This window comes from Podarcis gaigeae (assembly GCF_964106915.1).
Source record: "Podarcis gaigeae genome assembly, chromosome: 14".
In the NCBI taxonomy this organism is placed as follows: Eukaryota; Metazoa; Chordata; class Lepidosauria; order Squamata; family Lacertidae; genus Podarcis; species Podarcis gaigeae.
In genome coordinates, this window is record NC_139690.1 from 5,846,990 (window position 1) to 5,865,786 (window position 18,797).

General features: G+C 44.3%; 1 protein-coding gene across 4 annotated transcripts in view; it reads right to left on the reverse strand.

Moving 5' to 3' along the window:
• Positions 1-5,078: 5,078 nt before the first annotated feature.
• LOC310831698 (tetratricopeptide repeat protein 24-like) overlaps positions 5,079-18,797 on the reverse strand; it is a 36,407-nt gene continuing 22,688 nt past the window's right edge. For 2 of the 4 annotated variants that reach the window (XM_083712772.1, XM_083712770.1), the window contains exon 7: positions 5,079-5,484. In XM_083712772.1, coding sequence (XP_083568898.1) covers positions 5,383-5,484 — 102 coding nt within the window. In that variant the 3' untranslated portion in view covers positions 5,079-5,382. Of the gene's footprint in view, positions 5,485-17,518; positions 18,318-18,797 lie in introns of those variants that run through there. The other 2 variants (XM_083712773.1, XM_083712771.1) reach the window with 1 other exon arrangement.

Genomic DNA, 18,797 nt, shown 5'->3' on the forward strand with positions numbered 1-18,797 from the left:
TCTTTTAGCTTTGGAGTATGGGAAACAATAATAAAGATATCATTTCTAGGACTCAGACACAAGGAAAGGATATATTGTTTAGGTATTGTCCTTCCATGCTCATGTTTGTGAGATCAACAGAGTGCCATCCTTTGAAGTTTAAACTTGGAAGCTAAGGCAAGGTTTATTTAACCTTCTGCCACAACAATCCAGGGTCCTTTAAGACAGACTGGATTTTCCTGGTATTACCCCCTCCCCCCCTTAAAAACAATAATGACACAAACATGGTTATATAAAAAATAAAAAGTTTTTAATTACATATTGCAGGTCTTGAAGTAGCAGTTTACAGTAGCAAAACGAAGGCAGGTTTGATACTACTATCTAAATTAAGGTAAAGGTAAAGGTAAAGGTACCCCTGCCCGTACGGGCCAGTCTTGACAGACTCTGGGGTTGTGCGCCCATCTCACTTAAGAGGCCAGGGGCCAGCGCTGTCCGGAGACACTTCCGGGTCACGTGGCCAGCGTGACATCGCTGCTCTGGCGAGCCAGAGCCGCACACGGAAACGCCGTTTACCTTCCCGCTGGTAAGCGGTCCCTATTTATCTACTTGCACCCGGAGGTGCTTTCGAACTGCTAGATTGGCAGGCGCTGGGACCGAGCAGCGGAAGCGCACCCCGCCGCAGGGATTCGAACCGCCGACCTTTCGATCTGGGAAGTCCTAGGCGCTGAGGCTTTAACCCACAGCGCCACCTGCGTCCCCACTATCTAAATTACCAAAGTACAAAATGTAAGTTCAAAAATGGTCATGCACATGTGGTCAGCTTGCCAACATTATGAAGACAGATGCAATCAGGATGTCTGTAGTGTTACAGCTTCCTGCCAAGGCAGACAAAGGAAATGATCTCACAGAGTTCTCTCTAGCAAATTGTACAAGAAAGCTCTATGAATCTCAGTCTTTTCATGCGCCCATCTGCCAAAGCAGGAATTGTTGGTTTGACTGCAGGAATGTCCTTCAACTAGTCCCTCCCATTTTAACAATTAAGTGCAGGATTTCATGTCTCTCTGGATCATCAACAGCCGCCACCACTCAAGTAACTCTGCCCCCCTCTCCCCAGTCAGGACCTGGGAGTGTAATCTTGGTGCAGGAGTCCCAGAACATCTGGGGCAGACCATGGGGCCAGTAGTACTCTGGTGGAGCTTTGCAATGAAAGTGACTTTGTTCTAGGGAGTGGGGTTGAAATGAAGAAGTTATGGGGAGCAGCGGCATATTGTGAGTTGCCAGTGCCTGGGGCAGGGCAAGTGTTGCGCCCCCTGTTGGACTGGGCAGCCAGGGTAGAGGGATGTGTTAAGTTGTGGGTAAACATACCGGCCGACACAGCAATTCTTAAAACATCTCTTGTTTATTCACAGGCCAGAACAGAACTGAACTGAAGGGTTCAGCCAGCCTGCTTATATAGAGCTCCACTAGAACGCAACAGTAACCATTTTCTGTAACTATCCAATCACTGAACGTCACTTTCGATCCCTTATTTGCATATGTGGACCTGAGTGAAAACTATCTACAGTACCCCCTTGCTGGCCCAGGGTGAGAACTTCAGTACATAACAGGATGCACCTGGGTGGGGTGCACGTGGAGCCCGTGCAGAGGGCAAACACGGAAAGCAGCCTTGGCGCTTCTGACATGCGCCAAGACATGCAACCTCTTGCCCCATGGCTCTGGAAGTTGGCAGGAGCTCGGGCCAGAGGGAGCCAGTTCCACCCTCTCAGATTTGTGCCCAGTTCAGTCACCCCTTTCGGTGACCCCCACGTTATGCCACTGATGGGGAACACCAAGGAGGAAAGACAGCCCTCGTGCCACAACTGTTAATTATTTCATCCTGAATTGCATAGTTCAGTTCCAGACATAATCCTCTGTTACACCCCTTGCTTTGCTGTTTGTATCACTTACCACTTTACAGTGCCAAATATTATTCCCTAAAACTGCCTTCCCCAACCTGGTGCCCTCCAGACATTTTGGACTACAATTGCCCTCAGCCACAGCCACCCTTAACATCCTCTTAATATGCTTAACTTAAACATTCTCTTAATTTTATGAGTCCCTTCCAGCTGCCAAATTGTTCCTCTAAAAACCCCACCAGAGCAAGCCGGGTGTCCTTTCTAGCTAGTAGCCCCCAGTCATCAAAAGCCAATGAAAAAGTGTATAGTTGCAGAGCTTGGGGTTGTTTACGCATTCATTTGATGCCACCAAAACATCTTTCTCGTAAAGCAAGAACTGTGTTTCTTGTCTGCCCAAACGATGGACATTTTTCTAACATACCTCTTGAAAAGAGCAAGTGTTTTTTTAAGTCCTTACTTAGAGGCATATGAAAGAATGCAAAATGTATTTTATTCAGCACCAGGTGGGGACCAATTAGAAGAGTTCCTTTTCTTCACACACCAAAGTCAAGTTTTAAAGGTAACAAATTTGGTTTCATTTAAGGCCTAGCTTGCAAATTTGAGTCCCTGGATCACTTTCCCCAGAGATGGAGACTGCATACATTTCAAGCTCTCTTCCTCTCCTGGCCTTTCCCCAGTGGCACCCCCCTTCGCCCACTGACGCCACTGTCTGAGTTGTGAGAATCTGTGATTGCCAGAAGGGCTGCTCTTAATCAGGCCCTCCATCTGCTCCCAGGCTAGTGTGCCAATTAGAGGCAGACCTGCACGTCCAAAATGAAAGGTGCACATTCGTGATTAGCGGAAAGAGCATGGCTGGAAGGTGGATTCTATCCTGCCCAAAGCACCACTTAAAATATATTGAAGTTGGGTGAAAATACAAAAGAACTAGCTGGGGAAGCCCAGCACTCTCCTCTTCACCTCTCAGATGGCAACAGATGGTGCCCTAAGGGAGAGCAGTACTCTCAGTTTTGCACCACGAACGTTAACATTTGCTAAAGGAGAACTAAAAAGGGAGGGAGAAAATTGGCTAGTTACCTCTAAACTCTGTTCTGAAGTCATCTGAAGAGCTTGGGGAGAGTCTGGTTGCTGTGCCTTTTTGCAGGGGGGGCACTGAATATGCCCTGGGGAAATTTGCCTCTTCAATAAGTGGAATTTGGGGGTAATTAAATGCCCCCCTCAGCCACCCAGCATTGTCAGGTTACAGCTGCTGCCCATCCGCAGGGCCCACCTGAAGGCATTCTGTCCAGGACCCCCTCAAATCTGGGGCTGGCTGTGGGTGGAGAAAGTTCTCCTGCATCATTACCTGGTTGACAACAAGTGACGCCATTCTTAAAGTGTTAAGTTGTGGGTGAACATATCAAACGACACAGCGATTCTTCAAACAGTTCTTGTTTATTCACAGGCCAGAACAGAACTGAACTGAAGGGTTCATCCAGCCTGCTTATATAGAGCTCCACTAGAATGCAACAGTAACCATTTTCTGTAACTATCCAATCACTGAACGTCACTTTCATTTTTTTTTCTTCAAAATTTTTATTAGGTTTTTTTAATAAAAGAGATACAAAAATGAAAAACAGCATTGTTTGTGTCTTTACAAAATTTCATGACATCTTTGGACTTCCTCGCGTCATCCGCTCGCACTTACATTGTTCATAAAATTTTTCAAGCAAATTACCATCTTATTTGTAATCTTATAACCAATCATTACAATATAGTCTAATAATACTCATCTAATTTAGTGATGGCCAATTGTTTATAATCAAGCATCCTTCTTAGCATTCCATCAAATTACAATAATTTTGTAAATAAATCTTAAATTTCTTCCAGTCTTCTTCAATCCTTTCTTCTCCCAGGTCTCGAATTCTGCCAGTCATTTCCGCCAGCTGCATATAGTCCATCAGCTGCATCTGTCACTTTCAATCCCTTATTTGCATATGTGGACCTGAGTGAAAACTATCTACAGTATCCCCCTGGTGGCCCAGGGTGAGAACTTCTGTACATAACATAATCTGCACTGGCTGCCTATCTACTACTGAGCTAGGTTCAAGGTCAGGGTCGGCCCATCCCATTTCACCACCTGAGGCAAAACGGAAATGTGCTGCCTCCTACTCCCCTGCTTGCCCCATCACTTCTGCCCCTGACTGAATGCCCCTCGCTCTTGCTGAACTTGGCAGGAGAAGGGGGCATTCTGTAAGGCCTTGCCCCTTGTCTTCTCTACCCCAGCGGTGGGGAAGATGAGCAGAACAGCAACGCCACATGCCAGAACGTCTCCCTCTCGCCAAACTTGGCAAGAGCAGAGGGAGTTCTGTAAGGCCTCGCTGTTTGTCTTCTCCACTCCAGGGACAGGAAAGCTGAGCAGTGACATCATGTGCTGGAACGCCTCCCTCTTGCTGAAACTTGGTGAGAGGCGGGCGTTCCACCAGTGGTGGATGTGGTGGGGAGGGCAAGACAACACCTCTTGCGTTTCCACTGCTGGAGTCGGCTGCTTTGCATTTATTTACAAAGCCCAGAACAACTTAGGTCCAGGGTGCCTCAGGAACCACCCAAACCCTTATATCCCAGCTCAGTCTCCAATATCATCTGCAGGAGCATCATTGGCTGTTGTCCGTAGTAGCAAGGATCATTTGACCACAACAGGGAGCCGAGCCTTTAGTGTCCTTGGGCAAGTCCTGGGGAACTCTGCCAACAGAGATGCAGCAGGCGCATCTCTTTTAAACTTTTAAACACCTGCTGAAGTAGGGTCACCATATATCAAAAAGTGAAAATCAAGACACAAAAATTGCCATACATCCGCATTTTCCCAGACATTTAAGCAATTTCCACCTGGACACTGTTTCCAATGACCGAATCTTGGCTATGTCTGGGAAATTCCGGACGTATCGCAACCCTGTGCTGAAAACATTTCTGTTCCATCAGGATTATACACACAATTCAGCATTACAGTGGTACCTCGGGTTAAGAACTTAATTCGTTCTGGAGGTCCGCTCTTAACCTGAAATTGTTCTTAACCTGAGGTACCACTTTAGCTAATGGGGCCTCCCTCTGCCACTGCGTGATTTCTGTTCTCATCCTGAAACAAAGTTCTTAACCCAAGGTACTATTTCTGGGTTAGAGGAGTCTGTAACCTGAAGCGAATGTAATCCGCAGTACCACTGAACATCTTACAATATTAGCTTATTTCCTATTTTAACTTTTTAATATAGTTTTTATTGTATGGTTTTATGTGCAATTGTTGTAAACTGTTCTTTTTTCAATGAATGGGGTATATACTGTCGATATTTTTATAAGTAAAATGTAAAAAAGGAACTGCTCAGGCTGTCTGCCCTGCTGAGCCCCAACTTGTCAGATCTGGGATTCTTCAGGTTTGTGTGTTTTTTCTTCTCTGTTCCAGGAAGAGGACTGAAGTGAAACCTACAACGTCAGGGACCGTTTTCTTTTGAAGCTGCCTTGCTTGTTCACCTCTCTTTCTTCAAACAGGAAAAGATCTGAGAGGCCTACGAGAGACAAGGGCCCTTGCTCCACTAGCTCCAGGTGGAAAGGCAGGGCTCCCTTTTTTCTGATAACAGGGGTTCTGTTTCAGGAAGAGATTAATAACAGTTTGTACAACAAGTACAAGCCAGGCAGGGCTGGTTGCAAAAGTGATGTCTTTGCAGATGAGGTGTTTGAAGGTGTCTTTCAAAGAAGATAAATAAAGAGGCAGGAAGGAGCTTGAAAAGCGATCCGTGTTTGAGGGCTGTTTTGATGGTGCCACTTCAGAGGCAAAACATTTAGGAGAGCAAACCCCAAATCTCAGCCCAGAGAGGAGGAAGGACAAAGGCATCTGAGGACAAAGCCCTGAAACAAAAGCCCAAGTCTGAAAAGCAAATTTGAAATGAAGTTGGAATTTGTAAAATGTGCAAAGCGGCTGGAGAATCTGGAGCCAAGCAATGAAAAGGGGCTTCTACAAAAATCCAGGAGGGAGCAAATCATGTCTGGTTGGGTTTTATGGTTCAAGGCATCAGTGAATGCTTATACGTAGGGGGGGGGGAGACATAGCTTGCTACAGCATACATAATTTGTGACAAAAAAAGCACTGCGCACAGACAGCAAATATTCTGTGACACAAAAAATGGACCCATCTGCACTACACATTTAAAGCAGTATCACAGCACTTCAGAAAGTCACGACTTTCCTTACAGAATGTTTGGAACTGTAATTTGTTAAGGGTTAGGGTTGTGGCAGGGACGCAGGTGGCGCTGTGGGTTAAAGCTTCAGCGCCTAGAACTTGCCGATCGAAAGGTCGGCAGTTCGAATCCCTGCGGCGGGGTGCGCTCCCGCTGTTCGGTCCCAGCGCCTGCCAACCTAGCAGTTCGAAAGCACCTCCGGGTGCAAGTAGATAAATAGGGACCGCTTACCAGCGGGAAGGTAAACGGCGTTTCCGTGTGCGGCTCCGGCTCGCCAGATGCAGCTTTGTCACGCTGGCCACGTGACCCGGAAGTGTCTCCGGACGGCGCTGGCCCCTGGCCTCTTAAGTGAGATGGGCGCACAACCCCAGAGTCTGGCAAGACTGGCCCGTACGGGCAGGGGTACCTTTACCTTTACCTTTTTAGGGTTGTGGCAGAATTATAGTTCTGCAAAGTCTCCAGAGAACTCTCAGCACCCTTACCAAATTACACCTCCCAGGATTCTTGGGGGGGGGGGGGCGGTGCCAACCATTATGTCAAATTTAAACATCACCACAGCAATTAATTGACAAAGTCTAAAATACTTCCCCCTCACCCCAGATTCTCAGGACTGCCAAGCCAAAAAGAAAAACCCTATGTGTCACAAAACTGTACAGGCAACTCCCAATTTACATGGGGTTTATGTTCTCTCCTTCCTTGGATGTTTGTAAGCAGAGATTGGATGGCCATCTGTCATGGATGCTTTAGCTGAGATTCCTGCATTGCAGAGGGTCCCTTCCAACTAGAAGATTCTATGATTCTATATACAGATAATTTTGCATGGCAAAATATCCCAGTCTTCATAGTTTAATATTTTCAAGCTTCTGCCTTCTTTTCCTTCCGTCTCTCTCTCTCTCTCCCTCCCTCTCTCTGTGTGTTTGTGTGCAAGCTCACAATTGTGTTACAATTTTATTATGGTGGCAACTTACTATTTAGATAAAAGGTTCTATACACTTGAGACTTGGGGAATGTGAAGTTCCTCTCCACATGCAGAATGCAGATTTAGCGTCAACTCTTCCCTTGCAAGTTTCCCTGATTTGGGGAAGAAACAGGCACATCATAGTACATTTGCCTTTGACATGAAGCCTGTTTTAGGCCTAATGAGATCTTAAGGGCTTCTTGCGTTGAATTATTTTTTCACTTGAAAATCTTTCTTGTATATAGTGCCAGATTTAGGGTGCTATGGACAATGATTCCCTTGCACAGGGCACCAAGCCAAAAGGGTGAAAAATTGTGAAGATTCATAATTGAGAAGATCCATTTGGGGGCACTGAATTTTGGTCTGACATGGGTTGCCATGTTACGAAAGATGATCAAAGTCCGCCCCTGGTGGGATATTGTTGTTATATAAATGGGCCAAATGTGGACATTTCTGGCACTGAGGCAAAAAACTAAATCAGGTGAGCAACTTGTGGCCCTTCTGATGTTGTTGGACTACATCTCCCATCAGCCTCAGCATACTGATGACACTTCACTCCAATCCCCTCATGGGGATTCCTGGGTTCTCTACCTCCCTCTTCCCATGTCTCAGCCTGCCATGCAAAGCTATTCCTGTTTTTAGGACCTCTTTAATCTCATCCAAGCAGACAGCTTCCCTTCTCTCACAGGAAAAGAACAACAAACACCCTTGGTGTTTAATTGCCTGAACAGGTGGAATGTTGATGCCCATTCTTTGCCATTGCACTAGCTCAGCTGCTCCACATCAGTAGGTTCATTGCCACCAGCACCATACAATATAGATAAGCTGGCATAAAATAAAAAGTTATTGCCTTGGCAGTTCTTGCAGATCAAAGGTATGCAAATGTGGTCTAAGGTGCCTTTAATGTTTTTGGCATGCACATCAGTCACTCATCTGTATGGTGAGCTCACTTGAAAAAGAGCTCTCTGCTTCAGGCTGGCCTCCCAGGGTGGCAAGTCATAGCCGTCTGAAGCCTTCACGTGGCTTTTTGCTACAGCTTCATTATGTCTTACAAAAGAAATAGCCGTGCTATATCTCTGAGCCTTCAGTGAGAAAGGACTTTTTTGCCTGGGCCCAGGTGTTCCTGCAACCTGCTCTGTAGGGCGCATGGACTTTTTCAGTGTACATATATCATCAGTGCAGTGGAGGAACCCTGGGGTGGGAATTTACCTTTGGGGGTGAAGTCCAGCAGTCAGGTCTGGGGAAAGAATGTATTTTAGCTACGTCAAATTCATCCTGTGATGGTGAACCAATTCTCTGCTTAATTATAGTCCCAGCTGTAAATATTAAAGCATCAGGCCTGCTTCGTTTCACAAAAGTATACTATTTTGCATGGTAAGTTCCAGAAATAGCATGCCTGCCTATTTGAAAAACTAAAAAGCAGCAGATTTAGGCACATTGCTTTTGGCTGTCTCCAGTGCACCCTCTTCCCAATGGCTTGTCTCAGAAATGCTGTCTCTCTTCCCATGTTCACTAGACTGGAGGTCTTCCTTTTTTTAAAAAAAAGATATTTATTAAGGTTTCCAATTTAATACAAAAAAAAGACAACAAAAAACAAATAATGCACAAAAAATAACAAAAATACACAGTTAAAACAAAACAAAAACAAATATAATTCCCATTACTTATTTCCATTACCTTATATCCTGGACCTCCTCTCACCTCCCCCCTTTGTATTCCAGTTCAAATTCTTAATTCAGCAAATCCTTATTGTAACTTAATATAACTTATTTTAGTTTGTTACTCAACCTTTGCATTACAGCTGGTAACCACTTAATTTCTGTCCAACATCATTCTAACATTCATTAATTTTACAATATTTCTGTAAGTAGTCTTTAAATTTCCTCCAATCCTCTTCCGCCGACTCTTTTCCCTGGTCTCGGATTCTGCCAGTCATTTCTGCCAATCCCATATAATTGATCATCCTCATCTGCCATTCTTCCAGAGTGGGTAAATCTTGTGTCTTCCAGTATTTTGCGATGAGAATTCTTGCTGCAGTTGTCGCATACATAAAGAAAGTTCTGTCCTTCTTTGGCACCATTTGGCCAACCATGCCTAGGAGAAAGGCCTCTGGTTTTTCCAGGAAGGTATACTTAAATACCTTTTTCATTTCATTATAAATCATTTCTCAGAAAGCCTTAATCCTTGGGCATGTCCACCAAAGGTGAAAGAATGTACCTTCAGTCTCCTTACATTTCCAACATTTGTTATTGGGCAAATGATAGATTTTTGCAAGCTTGACTGGGGTCATGTACCACCTATAAATCATTTTCATAATATTCTCTCGTAAGGCATTACATGCCGTAAATTTCAAACCGGTGGTCCATAACTGTTCCCAGTCAGCAAACATAATATTGTGTCCAACATCTTGTGCCCATTTAATCATAACAGACTTCACTGTTTCATCCTGGGTATTCCATTTCAGCAGCAAATTGTACATCTTTGACAGATTCTTTGTTTTAGGTTCTAACAATTCTGTTTCTAATTTCGATTTTTCCACCTGGAATCCAATTTTTTAATCTAATTTATAAGCCTCCATTATCTGATAATAATGAAGCCAGTCTTGCACTTTACTTTTTAGTTTCTCAAAACTCTGCAATTTCAATTTGTCTCCCTCTTGTTCCAAAATTTCCCAATATTTTGGCCATTTGGACTCCATATTAAGTCTTTTGAAAGCTTTCGCTTCCATTGGTGACAACCACCTTGGGGTTTTATTTTCAAATAAGTCTTTGTATCTTATCCAAACATTAAACAATGCTTTCCTGACAATATGGTTTTTAAATGCTTTATGTATTTTAACCTTGTCGTACCACAAATATGCATGCCACCCAAAAGCATTATCAAATCCTTCTAAGTCCAAAATGTCTGTGTTCTCAAGAAGTAGCCAGTCTTTCAACCAGCAGAATGCTGCTGATTCATAGTAAAGTTTAAAGTCTGGCAGGGCAAATCCGCCCCTTTCCTTTACATCAGTTAATATCTTAAATTTTATTCTGGGCTTCTTGCCCTGCCAGACAAATCTAGAAATATCTTTCTGCCACTTCTTGAAACAGTCCATCTTGTCCACAATCTGTAATGTTTGAAACAAAACTGGAGGTCTTCCTGATCAGTTCCCTCGTGCCCCCTGCTTTCCTTTAGAAGGCAGCTTTCAAACAACTTGGGGCCCCAACACAACCACATTAAAAACATTACATGTGATCTGGCAACACACAGGGATGTTGGGGTATATTTTCAGAGATGCTTCAAACACAGAAGTTCTCCATCAGTGGGACTTTTTTTTTTTTTAAGCATTCTTCATGAAAACTCATCAGCATTTCAACTAGCAGAGATGCTTGTATGAAATTTAACCTAACATGCATAGTTTTGCAAAGCAATTTTTCCTATTGTAATGCAGTTTTCGATGTCATGTTCGCTAATATGCACATTTTATGCACAACTTCCCCCTGGGCTTGCATTTATGTACACATTACTTGGCTGGAGAACTGCATTGCAAAATTCAGGGAAGTGCAAATTTAATAGGATGCCTGTCTTTCAGCTGCCATATTGTTTCAGGAAGTGCAAACCAGGTAGATTTGTGTTAAATTGCAGAAGAGCATTTTCTTAGAGGAGCATTTTCATGCCTTGCAGTCTGACGCGAGTGGCACTGTGGGCTTGCCGATCAGAAGGTCGGTGGTTCAAATCCCAGCGATGGGGTGAGCTCCCGTTGTTCGGTCCCTGCTCCTGCCAACCTAGCAGTTCAAAAGCACAAAGTGCAAGTAGATAAATAGGTACTGCTCCGGCAGGAAGGTAAACGGCATTTCTGTGCGCTGCTCTGGTTTGCCAGAAGTGGCTTAGTCATGCTGGCCACATGACCTGGAAGCTGTACGCCGGCTCCCTTGGCCAGTAAAGCGAGATGAGTGCCGCAACCCCAGAGTCGTCCACAACTGGACCTAATGGTCAGGGCTCCCTTTACCTTTAGTCTGATGCCGGACTCTACATAGGCAGCTGGAGAGAAGCAACACAACTGCTCAAGTGTGGCTTATGTGATTCAATTCTGAAAATGTTGCAGAACTCGTGGCTAGTTAGGGTGGGATTCTGGCCTCCCCAGAAAAAAATAAGAAAATAAGTTTTCTGTAGGAAAGTAAAGAATGAAGTTACCACTGAAGAAGTTGCCTATGTTTGCAACAAAGAACCATAGAAGTTGTGGGACATGACATATCTACTGATAGGCTGTGTTGTATCTTCTGGAGAGTTTAACATGGAGTTTAAATCTTCAGGTGAGCACCGTCTCTTTGCCCCATCAACATCAATGGCCCAGTTGGTGGTGACACAAGAGAGAGCATTTTCTGTGGGGCTGGTTCCAGGTTTGGAATCCCCCCCGCAAAGGTTAGACTGGCTTCCTCTTTGCTATTCTTCTGCTGGCAGACAGGCCTTTGAAAAATACAGCCAATGCTGGCCACTGTGCTATAATGCATGGGTAGGCAACCTAAGGCCCGGGGGCCAGATCCGGCCCAATCGCCTTCTCAATCTGGCCCGCGGATGGTCTGGGAATCAGTGTGTTTTAACATGAGTAGAATGTGTGCTTTTATTTAAAATGCATCTCTGGGTTATTTGTGGGGCATAGGAATTTGTTCATTATCCCCCCCCCCCCAATATAGTCTGGCCCCCCACAAGGTCTGAGGGACAGTGGACCGGCCCCCTCCAGAAAAAGTTTGCTGACTCCTGCTATAATGCAATGCTGATTTTAAATGTGTTTCAATATATTTTAACTACTGTTTTTAAGAATAGTTAAGAAATGCTGTATTACTGTGTATTTAAAAAGATGTTTTCATATGCCATAAGCCGCACTGAACCCAGTCTGGAATACTGAATACAAATACATTTTTAAATAAAAAAACAGTAATTTTTTTATTACTGCAGATTTATTTTTATAGCATTATTTTATGCATCCAGTGCAACAACTGGAATAATATGTCAGCTCCAGGAGAGAAGACTGCATTGCAGGGCGTTGGATTAGATGACCCTCAGGGTCCCTTCCAACTCCACAATTCCTGTCCGGTGCTCTGAGAAATTCCCAATACCGAAATCCTGCTGAGGCAACTGTGAGCAGAAAGCTATGTTCCTCCCAGTCTCCACTGTGGCTTTGCAAGTGGGATTCCAAGGTCTTGGCTCACATCAGAGGCGCTTGGGAAAGGAAAAGGAAGCTCAGATCTGCCCTTGCCACAGTTGCAGCGCTTTCTCATTAGCCACCTAAGCTGCTTTCTCTAGTACTGTATGTGGTATAAGCTTTTCAAGTGGGGAGGAAGGGCAGACAATGGTGTGTGCATAAAATGAAATCCAATGATGAAAGAGAGAAGGAGAGAGGGAGAAAGAGAGGAGAGACTGTATGACAGTAAGATGCAAATATAAGCAGTACTTTATTCTTAATACCATCCTTTCCACACACCTCAACAATTAAAAGAGATGCCTCTTGATTCAGAGCAGATCACCATAACTTATAATTATATTTAATTCTTTGCTCCTCCAGCCCCAAAGAAAAGGAATCACATGAAGGGTGTACTGCAAGGAGCGGGGGGCTCAGTTGTGTGCAATATTTGGGTGAGTCTCTACCAGAGTAAGAATAGTGTCAGACTGGTTATCTAACCGGACTTCAACATTGTATATTAGCAGAGGGTTGGGAAGTTCAGACCACAGACTCAAGATTAGGACTGAACCAAATCAATCCATTTAAAGATGCACAATGCTTCATGCAAGGCATATGATTATCTTCATATGGAAGATAATGACATTCTGCACTTGGAAGGCAAACATAAAAGAAAAAGAAATGTAAGATAGCAATATATTACGAAGATTCAGAATGGAATAGGAACAGCATTATAATTACATCGACAGAGCAATCAGTTCAAGTAATTTGAACGAGAATCTTGGGCTTGTAGCTTCCTGCTCTAACGTTGGCCTCCTGCCTTTTTGGTTATTATATTTGTTTCTTACTAGGGGCTGTTGCCCCTGCTTGCTGCACTCAAGAACTACTTGCTAAGATAATCATGGATAATGTTGGCCTTGAGAAAAAAACGGAGATGTTCTCAGGCATAAAATGCAAGGGAAGGCAGATGTTGAGAAGTGGGAGGTGGCCGATCTCTCAGAAAAGCCCAGTGCTCACAGTCTTGGGAGACATCTGCTGTGACAAAAGGGCTGCTGCCCCAGGCAGAGAGATTTAGTCAGGACTCTGGGAAGAGCAGAGTGTCTCTTTTGGGGAGAAAAAACATGGGAAGGGAGGTGGTTAATCTTCTGTATGGCAGAGGCCAATAAGCTCTTCAATAAATTTCTGTGGTTTGCATCCCGTAGTTCTACGTGCTGGAATAAATGGTAACAGATATCTCAGAAAGCAGACTTGGATGTTACCTGGCAGCTTGGGAGAAATGAATGAGGAAGAGGTACAGTGGTACCTTGGGTTACATATGCTTCAGGTTACAGACTCCGCTAACCCAGAAATATTACCTCGGGTTAAGAACTTTGCTTCAGGATGAGAACAGAAATTGTGCTCCAGCGGCGCAGCGGCAGCAGAAAGCCCCATTAGCTAAAGTGGTGCTTCAGGTTAAGAACAGCTTCAGGTTAAGAACAGACCTCCAGAACGAATTAAGTTCTTAACCCGAGGTACCACTGTACAAGCTGCTTCATACAGGGGTATCAAACGTTTTCCTTCCCCCACTCAGCCTTGGAAACAGCTTTAGGTACCAGATCAACCTGCCCATTAGGTGGGCGTAGCCAGGATTTTTGTTGGGGGGGGCAGAACCTCAGATTGGTGTTGATTTGTATTGATGTAGATTGATTTATGGGAGAAGTTGCCCCCCTTGGCTATGCCCATGGCCGATAAGACTTGGCCAAGCAGTTGCCTCAGGGCAGCAAGATCAGGAAAGCTGGGAGGGGCAGGAGATCTGGACCCCTGAGGAATGTGCCACTCACCCCCCTTCCCCCCTTCCTTTACCTCCCATTTTTCTTGGTGTTGTCATAGGCAACAGGGGTGGAGTCCCTGGCAGAGATTGCATTTTCTATTTTGCCTCAAGCAACCCGGCAGCATGGGCTGGCCCTGTTGGGTACTATGCACAGGTCATAAATACATCCATTTCGTTGCTTATTTTGAAGATTTATACCCAGGGCTGAGTTCTGGCACCCTTTCTAGACGCATTATGGTCTATTTTAAAAAAAGCTCACCAACTTTGGTTGGTTGCTCCCCCCCCCCCAAAAAAGTACTTTTTTCACTCTATAAGACACACTTAGTTTTAGAGGAGGAGAACAAGAAAAAAAAATTCTCTCCCTCTCTGCGCTGCGCCTCTCCAGCGAAGTGAAGTCAGAACAGCAAGAGGGATCGCTGCTTTCGCTGCGCAGCAATCCCTCTTGCTGTTCTGGCTTCTGGGATAGCTGCGCAGCCTGCACTCGCTCCATAAGACGCACACACATTTCCCTTTACTTTTTAGGAGGGAAAAAGTGTGTCTTATAGAGCGAAAAATACAGTAAGTTCCAGTACAGTGGTACCTCAGGTTAAGAACTTAATTTGCTCAGGAGGTCCGTTCTTAACCTGAAACTGTTCTTAACCTGAAGCACCACTTTAGCTAATGGGGCCTCCTGCCGCCTCCGCGCGATTTCTGTTCTCATCCTGAAGCAAAGTTCTTAACTTGAGGTACTATTTCTGGATTAGCGGAGTCTGTAACCTGAAGCGTATGAAACCCCAGGTACTACTGTATCTCCTCTTTTTTTATAGAAAAAAAGCCCTGATTATACCTCACCTTTCGATCAGCAAAATCAATTTCAAATCAAATACAAATTGTAATGAAATTGTTTTTACAAAGAAAGCTGATCTCTCTCTCTCTCCCCCTCGGTCAGCAGCCCTTAATTCTCTGACAGGTGAATGGTGGCAGCTCTGGCTTCCCTTTGGTTCTGCAACCCCAGATCACAGATGAGAGGCTTCTGATTTGTAGGGCTATTGCCCTAAGCATGGTTCCCGGTTGCAGTTCCCCCAGGAAGCAAGAAACAGTTGCCCTGTTGCAGCTTGATCCTTGTCTACCCCACGCTGCTTTCTCCAGCAGCTTAAAACTTACTTGATTAATCAACTTAGATTTGTTTAATTGGGTGACAGTCCTGCCCCACATGAGAATAAAAGAAAAAATATTTTAAAAACCAGTTATAGACAGTGCCACAGATTCTATCAGAACTGTCTCTGGGTAAATATTTTCAGGACTTGGGGTTTGTGGCACACTAAAGATCAGGTGGGTCAGTGGGGCATCCGGGGAACAACTGAGCTAACAATCTGCACCAGCCCCGGACAATGAGGCCTTTGAAATGGACCAGTTTTCTTCTGGATGTGTGCCTAGAAAAGGCATCCATTCTCTTTCTGCAGCCCTCGTTATATTGCAGCAACAGCTAAAAAGTGTTGACGGAAAGCTTCAAAGCAGCGCTCTGTGACATTGTTAGCAGAGTGTGGGAAACGACCGACCCCTTTAAGCTACGGGTTGCGATTTCTCCCTGTGCAAACCCTGCACAGCAGCAGCAGAAGCCGGCACAGCAGAAGACTCTGCTTAAGCAGAGAGTGCATGTTGAACAGGAGTAAAAAATGGCATTACTACAGTTTGTGGAAATGCTGATAAGGACGGTTGTGTGGAAGGAAGAGAGGAAGTGGTTAGGCAAGTTTGCGTTTTTATTTTTCTAAGGAAGGAACAAAAGGATCTCTGTGTTGCAGAATTAAGCTCTTTTCCTGGCAATTTAGACACTCTACAAAGAGAAGGCTACTCCTGTGTAAGTTTCATGAAACTGCTGCAACTTCTGCCATGGCTGTCTTGAGCCTTCCTCTGGATTGGGACCCCAGAGTGTAAACCTATTGGATCCCCCACACTCTCCCTTTCCCTGGTGCTATGGTGTCTGGCAGGCTGAATCCCAGGAGAGCCACTGCCAGTCCGTGTTGACACTATAAAGTCTAAGGAAGCTTCCTGGGTTCCCTGCTTCTTTAAGGGGGAAGGCTGTAGCTCACTGGATGTATGGGATACTGGAAAACTCCAAGGAAAACAGAAACAGGAGCAGAAACGGCCGACACTCACTTATTCTGTAACAGAAAATGATCCAGTGAATACAATCGGTATTCGGTGTTCTGCTTTCTACCTGCAAACAAAACGTAACTGAGTACGTCCTCCCTCCCCCATTTGCATTAGGTTTCCTTTGCACTGAAATAAATGGGGTGGAATAATGTAATGAAAATGTAACATGTAATTAATTATCTAGGTTACGTGAGCTAGGTAGTTTTGCCACAGTGGACAGCAGGATAAACAACATGGTTTTTGGCAGGAAGTGAACTGCAGTGGAACAGAAGCAGTGCTGGATGTGATGAGCATAGGGGCTAATGGAAGATGGTGCCTTCTTCCATCTCTGGTGGAAGAGCAACTGTTTTGCATGCAGAAGGCCCCGGGTTCAATCCACAGCATCTCCAGGTATCCATGGGATCTCTGCCTGCAACTCTGGAGAGCCACTATCAGTCATGTTGGCAGGCAATACTCAGCTAGATGGATCAACGGATTGACTTGGGGTAAGGCATCTTCCTCTGATTCTAGGACCTTTGGACAGAGCCAGGAGAGTTCTTGTGATGTTCTTAGGCCCTGTCTCTTGACTACGCAAGCCCTGAAACCACAAAGAAGGGACCTGGGACAGCTGCCTCCAGGTTCTGCCTCAAAGACACAAGGTGTGGCTTTGATGTGTTTGCTTCATTGTATACACACACACACACACACACACACACACACACACACAGAGCTTTCTTTTTAATTCTCCAAGGCTTTTCAACCAAATTTGAAGCTTTGGTTTTTCAGTTTTGCATGAGTTTAATTTTATTGCTTAGTCTCTGCTGTGCTGCTTTTATTTTTATTATTTTTATTTTTATTATTATTTTACTGTGGTAGTGTTTCAGTGTTTATTTTGCAGGAGAGTTTCAATTATAAGGTGGCCTGTCAGTGCTGTTGATAAACAAATAAATAGGTACTTATTCTCTAATTTTCAAGAGAAGCCCAGATTTCACAATGCGTCTTAGTATGCAAGTAAAATAACATTTTTTTTTAAGCAATAAAAATTTCCTAATACTGTGAAAACATTTATTCTCTTCCCTCTTCAGTTTAATTTAGGACAGCCCCTCCCAACCTGGGGCCCTCCAGGTGTTTGCAACTACAACTCCCATCAGCCTCAGTCAGGTTGACCATATGATGGTGAGGCTGATGGGAGTTGTAGTCCCAAATACCTGGAGGGGCCCAGAATGGTGAAAGCTGCTTCAGAATCTCCCCAGGGCCAAGTTGTCCAAGGGGGAGCCTCTCAAAAGCTGCAACTAGCCAGCTCTCGCTGGTTCTCATGAGGAAATGGAAGGTTGATGGGAAATAATTTATGACTTTTGACGTGTGGAAGGAAGTTCATTTAAGAAGCAAGGAGACAGTTGGAAATTGGGGGACATTTGCATTTTAATCTGAGGATTTCCATGTACCACCAATTAGAGACAAAAGATACATAAGAAATTCTGATGAATGACGCAGGCCTCTCGGTAGCCTTCTCATTACACTGGCATCTGAAGTGGAACCAATGCCATTTATTAATAATTTAATTAAAATGGCAACACATTATTTTTTTCCTGTACTATACAGAACTGTAAACATTAATTTGATATGGTTGAGAATCATGAAATGCAATCTTAATTACTTAGAAACTAGGATAGCCAGTTGAACTGAATCAGGCAGGCAATTATCTTGAGTTTCCCCCCTTTCTCCTTCTCAAAATGAGCATCCATCTTAAAGAGCGGAGATAAAAAACAAACTGAAAAAATGAAGAATATTCTGGAGAACTCTTTGTATAAACAAACCACCCTCCTCCCCAAACTGATCGAACAGTTCTATGACGCTGTTAAGGAATTTCTAAAAATGAGATGTTTTGGTGCCCAAGGCACAAAATGGCTCACACACAAACACACTCCGCATCAGGTGCAATCATCTAAGAGGTTCTTATATGCATGCTCCATTGAAGTGAATGGGGAGTGGTCTACAACTGCACCACAGTGCTCACAGAATCATAGAATGGTACAATGTAGAAATGTCAGCTAAAGCATCCATGACAGATGGACATCCAACCTCTGCATAAAAACCTCCAAGGAAGGGGACCGTTCCACTGTCAAACAGCTCTGTCAGCTCCTGCTCTTTGCAATGGGATACCTGGAGAACAAGCCCCACATTCTGGATGGTGGAAAAGGCTCTGAAAAAAGGTAGGACAGGAGCTCAATTCTGTTGTTTTTTTTTTTTTGAAGAAGGTGGCGCATAGATTTGTCGCATGTTTCATAAGAACAGGATAAGAACACATAAAATGCATTGAATTTAATTGCCATATTTCTAGGGTTGAGCCTTTGAATTAAAAATAGCTGCTTCCCGTGTGCCCATTTCATGAGCCATCATCACAGCATGAGCTGGACGCCACACCCGCTTGCAACAACAGAGATAAAGTGGCTTTGTGGAATATGAGGTCATCGCTGGGAATAAAAGAGAACTACAATCAGCAGCCCCTGATGCCTTTGGCTATTCAGCCTAACGGGGTTCATGGGCAGCGCATGACACACACACTGAGCACGATAGAGAAATGGGCCCAGGCACTGCCTTCTTTGCTAAGCCAATTCTTACAGACCCATGTCCACAGGATGAGAAATCCATTAAATTAGAGAATGGAGAGTTGTTGGATCTA